The sequence below is a fragment of the Camelus ferus genome, chromosome 1, assembly GCF_009834535.1.
Source record: "Camelus ferus isolate YT-003-E chromosome 1, BCGSAC_Cfer_1.0, whole genome shotgun sequence".
Classification (NCBI taxonomy): Eukaryota; Metazoa; Chordata; class Mammalia; order Artiodactyla; family Camelidae; genus Camelus; species Camelus ferus.
Genome location: NC_045696.1, coordinates 6,276,513 through 6,290,321, shown reverse-complemented (window position 1 = coordinate 6,290,321; position 13,809 = coordinate 6,276,513). Strand labels below are relative to the sequence as shown.

The 13,809-nt window shown below is 46.8% G+C and overlaps 1 protein-coding gene across 1 annotated transcript in view; it reads right to left on the bottom strand.

Moving 5' to 3' along the window:
- Positions 1-10,463, bottom strand: part of ERG (ETS transcription factor ERG) — a 176,615-nt gene extending 166,152 nt beyond the window's left edge. The window contains exons 1-2 of the mRNA XM_032464733.1: positions 10,374-10,463; positions 2,236-2,323 (exon numbers count right to left, since the gene is read on the bottom strand). Of these exons, the coding sequence (XP_032320624.1) occupies positions 2,236-2,274 (39 nt within the window). The 5' untranslated portion in view covers positions 2,275-2,323; positions 10,374-10,463. The remainder of the gene's footprint in view (positions 1-2,235; positions 2,324-10,373) is intronic.
- Positions 10,464-13,809: the final 3,346 nt, after the last annotated feature.

Sequence of the window (13,809 nt, the reverse complement as noted above, 5' to 3'; positions counted from 1 at the left end):
GTCCTGTGTCATTTGTAAGAACTTCCTCTCCCAGAAGTAAAAGCTGCATTCCTCAGCCCAGAACCAGAAACCTCTCAGCACAGAAAATCTACTGAAGAAATTCCCCAAATCGGGGCTTTTAAGGGAATGGTGAAAGGCAATCTATTTTTGCTGACTTCCTTGTCAAGGACACCAGTTCCATACATGGGAAAAAAACGAAGTCCAGGAAGAATTATGCAAATTCAAGTAGGTGGGGCTTGATAGATGTACAAAGGAAACAAATGTCTTTACTAGAATTCTCTCTACCTCTAAGTCAACATCAGCTATTGGCACCTGCAACTCTAAACTGGCAGTTCATCTCCAAGAGACACAGAAGCAATCTGAGTCTAGATTTGTTTTGAAGAAACTCTCAGGGTCACACTTCTCAAAATTATCCTTCGCTTCTATTTCTGTCAACTGATATGAGGACAATCAGATAAATCAGATTTGAAAACATAGCTCACTCCTGAGATCAAATACAGGACGTTTGCACTAAACACATTTTCGGGACTACGTTTCTCAGCTTTGCCTGGCTGTTTGCACTTAATGAATTAACTTTTAAAAATCTTTGATAATTTCTTGCTGACTTGATCTTATCCTTCTGGTTGGTTAGGAACAAAATTCCAGTCAAAGCGGATTTCAGTTGTCGCCACTCAGACTCTGAGGAACAGAAGATACTTCTTGTATCACCTTCCCTCCCCGACAGCTTTTATTTACATCCTGCTGCTTCAAGGTCAACAAAGACTAAAAGGAGAACGCCCCTTCCCCCCATCTGTGTGCCCACAGACACACTTACAAACGTGTCCCAGATAGTTCTGAAGAACCCTTATCACAGCCACAGGACGTCCCACTTGCATTTTTGTAGACATGACTACCAAGCCCCAATAAACCATCACACAGAAATCAAACGATGGTGTCCCCAGAGGCTCGCCTCTCTCTGTCCCTGGATGAAATTCAGAACCCTCCACGGCCCTGGGACTCCCTGTATTTCTGACACTGCAGGAGCTCCCACGAATTTTAAAGGATGCATTAAACTCATTACATCTAATGCCATTTTCAAAGCAATTAAATATATATGAATATGAGCTGCATGTGGTACATAACACTTACCAAACATACTGCTTTTAAAATGTGTGAGTGTGAGTGTGTGTGTGTGTGTGTGTGTGTGTGTGTGTGTGTGTGTGTGTGTGATTTCGGAGGGCATTTTATGTTCTAGTCCCCCCGCAAAAAGGTAAACTTCTCAATACCATAAACTTTCCTCTCCTTTAATAAGCCACTTCTCATTTTCAATAAATGTTTTAGGTAAAGCATATAAATTAGGGAAACCTCCCAGGCCATGTGGGGAAATGAATTAATACAGGGAAAGTCAAACACTGGCAGTGGAGTGAGTCAGCTGGACCAGCGTGGACGGCGGAGCCAATCAGGACAGGTGCAGACAGCCTGTCTGGATTACGCAGCCCAAGCCCCAACTTCTTTTGCAACTTTTATTTGGGTCAAGTATCCGAAAACCATCACTTCATTTCCTCCTGGTGGCTGTGACCACATGGACGTATAGTACTGAGGGGCTTCCCTGCGGGCAGGAGCTCCTTGGCAGGAGCCCCACTTCCCCATTCTCTCACATCCAGAGCGCCCCGCCCGCTGGGAAGGGCTGTCACTGAGCAGGTGTGAAGCGACAAGGCGCTGAAGTGTCGGCATGCCCCGATAAATTGATGGCGGAGCGTCAGAAACCCCAGCGCTCACCCTCCCGTCTCTTCCTAGGTCACCCAGGGAGCATGAAGGAGATGGAATTAGGACAGAAGTTGGAGACTTTGGATGTGGTTTTAGATGTAAACTTGGGGGTCAGTGATCTTTTGTCTGCAAAGACCCAGAGAGTCAATACTGTCAGCTTTGAGCCATGTGGTCTCTGTTGAGACGACTCAACTTGCCAGGACAGTGTGAAGGCAGCCCTAGACAGTATGTGATGAGACTGGGCGATGAAATCTAAATTTTGTATCATTTGCATGCCTTAGGAAACATTAGTCTTCCTTTGATTTTTTTTTCAATCAATGAAAAATATGAAGACCATCTTCTTAGCTCCAGGACTGTATAAAAACAGAACTGTACTGGCCCGCGGCTGTGGTTGGCTGAGCCCTGCATTCACCAAGAGCGAGGCAGGCATCTATGGAAACCAGTGCAGGGGGAAGCCAGGGGTAGCTTCCTGGCTGAGATGGAACCTACCTTGATATGAGCTGCTGGGTCCGGGACAGTCTGAATCATGTCCCTCAGGAGGCCAACTGAGTCAGCATCCGCTCAGAACCTGAGTCAGCTGGGAGACACAAAGGGGCAAGACAAACAGTAATAAACAACCACGTTTCTGTTTTGTTTTCCATTAGAACTGAACACAGCACACCCATGGTAAAATAATCCCGGGTTCCACATTTAAATGTTTGTCTTTAGATATGCATAGTAAATGAAGTGACTAGGAAACCCACTTCTCCCCTGTTGGGACTATCACTTACTTTTAGTCCCCCAAACCCTAATATGACAGGCCCCCCAAAATCCAAGTCAAAGACAGTTCACACACATCATTTTACATGGGCAGCATCTTTGAGTGATTGTTTAAAGGAAGAAACGAGACCCCCAAAATGAAACATTTTCTATTATATTGAGAGAATTGGACTTTTGAAGTTTCTATCGAAGCTAATGCCTTCTACACGTCTTTCAGCTTCATAATTAAGCTCTTAATAAAAAGCACAACTACTGTACACTGAGTGCTTAAGTGGCAGCCCCTGGGCTGAGGACACCATACGCATTTCTCATTTGACCCTGACTGCCACTCTGAGCGTTCTCATTCTCACTGTCCAGCTGGGGACATGGACACCCAGGGAGGTCACTCATTTGTCCAGGATCCCCTGGTTAATAAGCAACAGAGACAGGATTCAAGTCAGACTGGCCTGACTCTAAGAAATTTTGGCTTGACATAATTAACAGGTTTTACCCAGTATTTTGAAGAAATTTTAATTCATTTAAATTTAAACGTGCCCATACTCTAGGGATAAATACTTCATCCAATATATTCCTTAATTCAGATTCTAAACCAGTGTGTTCTGGTTCTTGTCTGTCTGCCCCACTCCATCTCCACCTCCCACCCCCACCCCCACCCTGCACTATCCCCACCAGGGCTGACCCCTGTCAGCTGCCTCAGCTGAGCTCTGGTTAGGTTTGATCAATGTGACACCATCTGGAGATCAGCGAGTGAGAGGAGAGGACAGGGCTATTTCTTCCCTACACCTTCCCTCCACCCATGGGAGGCTCCCTCCATGTTTGGCCACAATCTGGATTCCCTGGTGACCTCTCCCATCCTCGGGACCCACCCCCAGGGCTCCAGGCTCCAGTGACCACTCCCCAACCAGTCTTTGGTTCTCTGTAGATCTTAGCCATCAGTTGTTGTTTTCTGGCACTGAAAATACCTCTTCTAATTTATATTTTTTAAGGTACCATCACTTTTTCTCAATTAACTATTATTTTTTTGGTGTTTTCTGTTTCTTCTTCGTAAATCTAGCCCATGCCTCTTAGCAGGAGTAAACCGCAAGATAAAAATAAACATCTTCACTACAAGACTGCAGAGCAGACACAAAGGCTGACCCTCAGGTTTGTTACCGAACACCTGCTTCCAGGGATATGCTCGAGCACTCGCAGGCGTCCCAAGTACCTCTGTGTTCTGGGCTTTTCCACCCTCTTACGGTACAAACCTATCCACTTCCAAAGTAGACGGGCTTCTCAGGGGAGGCCTTCAGCTCCAGGTTTGCATGCTGGGGGCCTATCCCCAGAACAGCCCCATGGGGTCCGCCCAAGATCAGGGGAGCTTGGCTGGCCCAGACAATGGCAAACCTGGGACCTTAGACATTACTATAGTGAAATTTCTCAATTTTGGAAAGTGTGCAATTTTTCCCCCTAAGTCTAAAGCAAGTCCTTTGCGGGGATAATAGTTGTTAAAAATGCAAAAGGAATGAAACACTGTCTTGAAACTGCATTGAGTAGCTGTTGGAGGTAACCCGGCTTCTGGCGCACTGGTGAGAGGAGAGGCTGAGAGGAGGGGGCCTGGCCAAAGGTCTCCGGGAACCGGCTCCTCTGGTGGGGGGTGGAATCCTTCAACTCCCCCAAGACGGCCTCCCCAGGAGAGCAGCAGTCACCTCAGGAAAACACCACTCTGCTCCTAGGGTCACCAGGCTCCATCCTTGAGCCTTCCTGACAAAAAAGAAGCCCCCCCCACACCACTGCAGGACCCCACTCTCAGGAACAGACACTCTTCCCGTAGGCTTCAGCATCTCTCTGGGACAGCTCACCCTGCACAAGGCCCCCCTGCACACACGTGCCACGGCCCGTCCCCCGCACTCAAGCTCGTCCCCTCCCCTCAGACCCCAAGCCAACTTAATGGCAGCCCCTATCCTGAGAACGCCACAGAAGCCTCAGCCCAGGCCTTGAAAGAACCAGAAGCTTGCCCTCCCTGCCTCTGGGAACCCAGTCCCCTGTCCCAGCACAGCCACACGGCAGAGGCCCGTGCTGGGTGCCCGGCGGACACCAGCACCATGTGCCAGGCCTCCAAGGGAGCCATCCTGGACGTTCCAGAGGGGCTGTCTCTCCGATGACCACAGCCCCTGCCGATCTCAAAAGAAGCAGAACTGTCCAGCTGAGTCCGCTCAGCCCAAAGGGTTACAAGGAACAAATCAGTTGTTCTGTTAGGTTACTCGGCTGGGGACAGCTCATTCCACACACAGATAATCGAAATTCCGTGTGTTCCAGATACAGAGAGAAGACAGAGACCAAGCAGCTGATGTTTTACTGTCACACTGTGGTAGATTAAGTGATGGTCCAAGGTCTCCACTCCTCCCTGCGTCCACGCTTTTTGCCACGTGACTGTGGTTCCTCTCACTAAAGAGGCAGAGTCCGCTGCCCCAGACCTCATTCGGGGGCTGTCCACAGGACTCGCTGCATCCCACAGATCTCAGCAGAAGGACAGTGTGTCGGTTCCCAGCCGAAGCTTCCAGAGGCATCAAGTGCTTCCACTTGCAGCTTTCCACCCCCATGGGAACACGCCCAGGCTCACGTGCTGAGGATGAGAGGCACGCGGAGCAAAGCCCAGTCACCCAGTCTCCCCAGCCAGGACCACTCTAGATGGTCCATCTGAGGGACCAACAGATTCCAGGCATGGGAGGGAGACAGCAAAACCTAAAACTGTCCAGGCAAGGTCAACCTGAGACCGACCCACTGGCTCAAGAGCTAACAAATGTTTCTTGTTTTAGGGGAAATTTTTTCTGTCTTTTTTTTAATTGAAGTATAGTTGATTTACAATGTTGCATCAGTTTCTGATGTACAGCATAGTGACTCAGTTATACATATATATATGTATATTTTTATATTCTTTTTCATTATCTGTTACTACACATCATTGAATATAGTTCCTTGTGCTAAACCTTGCTGTTCAAATGCTACTTGTTTTAAACTGCTGGGATTTGAGGTATATTGTTACACAGCATTTCTGTGACAGTAAATCACTGATATACATTCCATGCTCTTAATAACCAGGTTACCAAGGTGCCCCTTGAAACTTTCCCAGCTAGAGAGATGAAAGGAGACTCCACCAGGGCTTTCAAAGGAAACCAACTTCATCCCAACCCACAAACAAACCATTTCCATCCATCTAAGAGACATGATCTCAAACCCCGTTCCCGCCCTCAGAATGAGTTTGGAAAAACTGAAGAGTAACTGAGAAACTTCTACCAGAGGACTCTGGGATTCTCAGAGCCCTTCCCAGGGGCAGCTGACTTCTCACTTCACATGGTGGGACCCTGCCAGCCTGCTGGGGATTCCAAATGCAATGAAATGGGTTCGACATTCAGGATATCCAAGGCCACAGAAACATCACAGAAGTTACCAAGGCCATTCAGTCTGTAACAAAGCAAGACATAAACTTAATAACGACTGTTTATGTCTCACATCTTTTATGGGGAAGTTTGGGATATTTTCAATGCCTAAAGATGAAACTGCAGGGAAGTGCATGTATAGATTCCAGATGCAACACTGTCCCACCCCTCAAGGGATGGAGATGGGGAAACAGTTCACACAGACACCGAGAGCTCAGTTCTGGGAGCAGGCAGCCAGTGGCAGTGCCAAACGAGGGGTGAGGGGAATACTTAGACCAGGGAGAGAGCGGACTCACACGGAAAGCCAAGGAGGTGCCGCCAAGGAGTTTTGAAGATCAAGAGGCATGTGGGTTGGCAGGAAGGCAGGGAAGCAGGAACAAAAGTTCCTCCCAGCTCCCCCATCTCAGGGAGTCAGAGCATGTGACCCTAACCCACCGCCACCACCAGGATCACTGTCAACCCAAGGGATTCATCAGCCATTCAATGTGAATGGTGCTGCGAATCTCCAAACCAGACCCCCTAAAAAGCAACGCACCTAAATCTCAGGAGGATGGAAGCTCTACCATCCTTCCTGTGCCTCCTCCCTCCACAAATGCCCTCAACCGTCTCTGAGGGCATCTGGTGCCTGCTCTTTTTTGTCATTTGAGAGGTATTTTGTGGACTTTTGAAGAGCACTTCTAACTTACTTTTATGTTTCTAATGGTCATTTCTCAAATATTCAGTCGTTGATGAATGAATGACATGATGCTTTTATGTCACTGTGGGAGCTTTTTGCTTTCTATCTTACCTGCCCTTGAACCCTCGTAGAACTTGAATCCACGCTGTCTAAAAACCCTTTTCTTTCATATATATTTCTTGTGATAAATTCGTTTGGGAATGTATGCGTTTATGACTGCATTTCATGATCCAGTATTCCTTTATTATCGGGTAGTTTGAAAAATAAAATGCTCCCATCTTCATTCTTACTTTTTAAAAGCCCAATGGTTTACTAAACAGACACAAATACTTGATTTGGGATGCTTTAGCTATAATTGCACCAAGTGTGGACTGGTGCACAGGGCCAAGAGGAAAACAGTCCAAGAGGACTGTAATTAGGGAAGCAATGCTGCAAAATGGTCAAGAGTCGCCCTGAATATCTGCAGGGCTGGGGCCAGAACAGACATGGACACGCCCTTCCCCTCTTCTCTTCCCAACCCAGTTCTGTCCCCTTGGCGAGGCACTCCCCACCTTCTCCCAGTCATGCGGACACCCAGTCTACATGGCCATGTTCTGTTAAACAGCAACCTTGCTGGCCATCCTTCAGGCCTAGGGAAACACACACAGGACCTGCCCAAGGAGATGGGCTCCAGAAAAGAGGCACATGAAGACCCGGAAGATGATCAGGCCCGTCCAGGCAGGAGTTCTGGGCTCCCAGGCACCTCAGGGTCGGCGTGGGAGGGGAGGCGGCCAGGGGGCACTCCAAGAAGGCACAGCAGCTTCCCAGCAGAGGGGCAGAGTTGGATGGGGGTGGGGGCCAGACTGGGTTTTCCTCTTTTCCTCCTCGGAAACCTAGAAAAGGTCATGCTATCCTCCATGGCCTTTAGCGCCACATCTGTGAAATGGGGATAACGTTACTGTGGCATAAAAATCATATGTGGTCTTTGTTGCCAGTTCCCCGTGCAGAGCTCTTAAAACCCATGGAACTTCCTGAGTGATGAGGGTGACAGAAGCAGGTTTTGTTTTAACGGAGTGGCTCTTGGCGGACCCCCAGACAGCTTCAGCATGGACTCAGAAAGACCAAGCCTTGCCTGGAGCCTGGAACTTTCAGCCCCACCCCATCCTTTGGGAGCTGGAGACTGAATTCATAATCGGTCTTGCGTACATGATGAAATCCTCATAAAACCCCTAAAGGACAGGATTCAGAGAGCTTCCAAGTTGGTGAACACACCCACGTGCTGAGAGGGTGGTGCCCCCCAACTCCACAGAGACGGACGCTCCTGTGCTCAGGACCCTTCTACACCTCACCTTGTGAACTCCCACCTGTCTGTTCACCCATACCCTTTATGATAAACTGTAAGGACAGCATTTGCCTGAGTTCTGTGACTCCTTCTAGCCAATTACTGAATCCTGAAGGGGGTACTGGGGGAACCCTCAACTTTGTAGCCAAGTTGGACAGGAGTGTGGGTAACCTAGGGACCCGATACTTTCCATTGGCGTCTGGAGTAGGGGGCTGGGGTGGGGCAATCTTGTGGGATGGAGTCTTCAGCCTGCGGGGTCTGACGCGAACTCTGAATTGAATCAAATTGTAGGGTGCTCAGTTGGTGCTGGAGAGCTGGAAGACTGGTTGATGGTGTTGGAAGAGACACCACCTATTTGCCGTCAGGACGGGAAATCACCCTCAGTTACCACTTCCAAATTGATGTTTAGCGATTCACACAGGTGTGAACACAAGATCTGGCCAATAGCTCTTCCAACTGCTTAGGGCCCAAATAGAACCACTCTCTGGCTAACCTCCCCCGCCTACTCCATAAGGCCTTCGTGAAGATTAAACTGAATGTTGCCTCAGAAGCCTCTACCAGAGCAAGGCACTTGAAAACACTTATTAAGTGGTAAGCATTATGGACAGGAAAGCAACGTTTTTGATACTGCATAAAATCTTGCGATTTTGAGAAAAATAATTCTCAAGAAATAAACTGTTAATTTTTCCCTCTGCTCTTAATTTTCAAAACTGAATTTTTAACTTGAAGCTAACCGGTCATTAAGTGAAGACACTCCAGGCACGGTGGCTCTGTGTAAGCTCATCACAGTGGATCTGTTCACGGCTTGGGCTCATCATTAGGCACACTGGTTCTAGAAGAGTGGGTGTGAGGCGTGTCGGTCCGTCACCAGCAAAGCCTACCCTAAGGACTGCACAGGTCTGATTCCTCCCCAGGCAGCAGTCTCCCACATGGAGTGGGAGGAAGGGAGAGGCAAGGGAGACCCCCACCCCCCAGGACTCACGATTTAAGGAGGTGCTCCCTCCCGGGCTCCTGCAGGTGCACAATCAGCATATGAGAAGGAGAACCTCCTTAAATGTGGTGCCCCGCTTGGCTTACCCTAGTCCCAGCCCTGGTGCCTGCCCGCCCCACAAGTAAGCCAGACAGACCAGCAGGAGGCGGAGGTACAAGGAATCAAATGTACCTTTACATTTGTCTAAAAATAAGAGACTGAACTTCTGCAGTAGGACACAGCTTATCTTCTCCAACGAATACAAGTCGCTGGTGCATGGGCTGATCTACATCAATCACATGACCCTTCGTGTGTTAGAGTCTAAACTCCCCGTAGCTCAGAATGTGACTGTATTAGGAGACCACGTCTTCACAGAGGTGATCAGGGCAGGCCCTAATCCAATATGACGGGTGTCCCCATTTTTTTTTTTTTATAAAAAGGAACATTGTGACACGGAGACATAGGTAGAGGGAAGACCAAGTGAAGACCCAGGGGGAAGATGACCGTCCACAAGCCAAGGAGTGAGATCCGGGGCAGATTCCCCCTCATGCCCTCGGAAGGAGCCAGCCCCGCCCCAGCCCTGACCTCAGACATCCAGACTCCGGAGCTGGGAGAGAATAGATCTCTGTTGTCTAAGCCCAGTCTGGGGTACTTTGTTACAGCAGCCCTGCAAACTAATACACCTTTATTTTCCGTATTTTATGTGATGAAGATTCCAGGCCCTGACGGGGCGTGGCCTCAGGGACCACATTTGACTCCACAGTGTCTACTCACCTCTCCTGGCTTATTTTCAGCGGAGGAGAGACTCAAGTTCTGTGGCCACATGAGTGTTATGTGGGCCCCATTATCATCTCTTCCCACCCCTAGAATGCTTTTTTGAGGGAAGTCTGACAGTCTTGCAGAACTGTGGGGCATGTTTTGTAGACAAAATGCTGATATCCCCTACCTGTATTTATTTACTTTTTTTGCATTCATTATGCAGAGACTCACTCCCTGTGTGTGCCTCTCGAAATGAGGTTTTGACTGAAGTCAAATAAAATGACTATAACGTAACTACAAGCCAAATCTTGTAACAGGACAGAAAAATATAATCATCATAAAAGCACAGATCTGTAGACACCGTCCTTGGCCCTTTGATTCTTTTGGAAGGAGCAGAAGAAAGTAGAAGGCGGTGGAAAAAGGAGTCATGATGGCTATAGTACTTAGAAAGCAGTGATTTTGAAATTCTATAGTGTTGAGGGCAGGAACTGGTAATACTGGGCAAGAGGCAACTTATTTGGGGCAGAGGGTGCTGGGCAGAGGGTGCTGGGCAGAGAATCAATGGAACCAATACAATCCCTCAAAGTACATCAAAGGTTCCAAGAAAAAGTCTTTGGAGGTTTGGGACCACAAATATCAAATATTAAAGATACAAGATACTCACATATTTATATTAAAAAAAATTCTGGACTAGGAGGGTGGGATTATCTGGGTTTTTTGCTTTACCTTTAATTGCCCTTGGCTTCCCCATCTTTTTTCTTTGTGAGTCATTTGTCTTGTTTTTTTTTTTTTTTTGGTCAACACGGCTTTTCTTGGGTCTTCAAAGATCTTGAAATAACCTGAAAGAGAATTTAAATATATTAAACCTTGGTTTTTTCCAAATATTTAAACCAAGGATCAACTGTACATTTAGCAGCAAAACCTATCCCTTAAACATTATTTTTAAATAGCTTAAAAGGGGAATGAACTTAAAATCGGAATGAACTTAAAATCCTTCCCTTTAAAAAAAAAAAAGTGAGGGGGTGGGAGTCGTGGCAACATTTCTCTAAGGGAAGTGCAGCATTATGAAGCAAAAAGTAGGAATGAGATGAAGGCCAAGCCTGAACAAACGTACTGAAGCCCACATCTAATTTTGCAAAGAAAATATTTTGAAAATGTTTTCCTTCCCTTACAGCCCCCAGCTTTAGTAATAATAGTTTCTCCAGATCATTTATTTTAGCACATTTCTCTGGTCCAAACAAAAAGTAACGGGGTTTATTCAACATCCTGAGAACAGTAATTAGACAATTGTTTTAGCCCCAGGAAAGAAACAATTCTTTCAATTCATAGATGTTTCAAGGATCTGCATTTTTTAAGAGATTCGAGCACTACCATACCAAAAAAACAAAAATCTTTCTTAGAATATGCCTGTCAGTATAACTCTAAAATCCAATCACTTTTTTTGGAGATACAGGAATTTTTGTGCTCATGCAACTTTCCAAGTCAAATATCCAATCCCATAATATTTATTACACTTAACAGAATCCTCACAACATGACAAATTGCAAATGGCAACTTTTTCAGTTGAAAATATTTTCAAATTAGAAAATGCCTTAAGTATTGCATCAAAATCAATATTTGCAATGGGCAATACTATTTATAAATGGTTCCACAAGCCAGCTGAGCTCCCACTCCACCCAGGAGGCCCCCAGCCTCAAGGCCGTGGGCTTGCACTTCAAGGCATTTAATCCAAACTGCCCAACTGGTGGAGCAAAGGGTTTGGTAGGATATGGAAAACCCAAGTTCTTGGGAAAAAATTAGGGTACAACACCATATCTATAGTCTGATTCCAATATTGGAAAAAGAAAAAGAAAACAGATAAATGACAGACAAGAGGGAAGACAGAAGGAGAAGGAGGCAGACTCTGAGGAAGCACATGAACTCGCTACCGGAAGTGGTCGTTGAGTTTCCAGCATGAATTTCAAGGGTGTCTTACTTTCTTCTTTATAACTGTGGACGTTTTACAAATTTTCAGGACCAAGAATATTCACCTTGATAAATGATCATATAATCCTAAACACAATTTCAAAGTGCATTCTTCACACTGATGTAGGATAACCAACCAGCCTCCTGGAGCCGTGGGAGCCTCCCGTGCTCGGTGACAGGCCACTCAGCAGGGAAGGCAGGGACAGCAGTGAATTAGGTCCTGCTTTGCGTGGCTGCACAGATCTTGAGTTAATTAAGGTGCTGCCAAATTTCTTTTTCTCTAAATCCAAAAGCCCATATTGATTATTACTTGGTTAAATGCTCTCCACGGACAAGCGATTAAAACAATATTTAGTTTCCAATTGCTGCAAAGAGGATGAGGGCTAAAAAGCATGGCTGAAATTTCCTATGTTGTGTCATCCTATAGTACACATTTGTGCCAAAACCTCTCCTATGCCAAAAGAACGACTTGATTTATGATGGAATATTGTTGGATCTGACTTAAAGACCAGAGCAAAGCCCAGAGAAGATTCTATTAAGTATGTGCAATGGTATTTTTAAATTCGCATTATGGTGTTATTAATAGTTCATTTATTCAGGAGGTATTTATCTGACAATGTAAATTATCCATGACACAGCTGAGAAGCCACAAAGGATCCAAAAAAATGTCACAGAGTCTGGGGAGAGGGGAGTTTTGCCAGAGAAAGACACGCTACCAGCCGCATGAGGTAACAGCCAGCCCCATCAAAGCAAAAAAGTCAGAAAATTGTGCAAGAACTCCAAAAACACAGCCATTTGGGAACTTTGGTATGAGAGCAAACTGCTCAAGGCAGCCAAACAGCCCCTGGTCCTGCAGAAAGCAGAAATCGAGGAATGTGGGAGCCAACCCTGCCATGGTCAATTGCTATGAGCCCCATCCCCCCAGATTTGATGATCTAGGGAGCCCCATGTTCTGCGCAGAGAGAGGCAGAAGAACACATGTGACTGTGTTAGTTGGAAAATTCTCATTGCAAATGGTCAAAGCTAATAAACACGTGTGAGCACCTGAAGGGCAGGTTTCATTTGCAAAGCAGCCATGGTGCCCAGAGAGACCTGGACTCAGAGCCGGGTTGGTGCTGACCACCAGTGGCCAGTAGGCACTCTCACCCTCCATCTGCCCATCTGCAAATTGTGGGTAAAAGAGAGATGGTGCAAGTCCAATGAGACAGAGTTTGTGGCAGTGCCAAGTGGACACGCGCAAGGCGTTGTACGTTCAGGTATGTGAAACCTCCTCATTCTCCAAACCACCAGACAAGGAGCACTCCCTACACACAGATTTTCGCGGCCACCTTGTCTCAGCAACAGTGAACGTTTCATACGCGGACGTCAACTCCTGGAAAGATGGAAAACTAGATGTCCCGAAGAGCTGCCTTCTTGACAGAAAACACGGGGATCTTGAGTGAACAACAGCTGTTGTTGTTTGTGAGAAGGCTCTGTCCCACTCCTGACACCAGGAGCAGAGGGCAGCACGCACCCCACGGTCATGGTGAGCAGCCATGGAAGCGCCTGCTGGTCCATTTACAGCCCCTCCCACATAGGTGACAAAGGCAGCAGACATACTGGCTGCCCCCTTTCCTGACAGAGGAAACCCAACATCGTTTGGGTGTGCAGCCCACCCACCTCCCAATATGCCCTGGGGAAGGCTGACCCTGCCCCAACTTCAGGGCTAAATTCTATCACTGCATCCTTTCCTCTTGCCACCAATTGATTAAAGGATGAGCATGTGACATAATTTGGGGCAACTCAACACTGGGGGAAGTGACTAGAAGACTTCTGGAGAAAGTCTCTTGGCTGACAAAGAAAGGTCATGTGATATTGTCCCGTCTGTGTGACACTCAGAACTGTGACAGCCATCTCAAGATCATGAGAGGAGGTAGCTTGAGGATGAAACCAACATGCTGTGATCTGGGAATAAATGAAGGCAACTGCCTGGGATTCTGCTCAGGAATGGAGAAGAGCAGATTTAATCAACTCTGTAGGCACAAAGCATCCTGTCTAGCCAGTGTCTATGTTCAAAAGAGTCACCTTCCTCTTTTACTATCTGCCTCCAACTCAGACATGCTGAATACACTTTTCTGTTCTAATTCTTTCTCTTTATTTTTTAATGGAGGTACTGGGGATTGAACCCAGGACCTCATGCACACTAAGCATGTGCCCT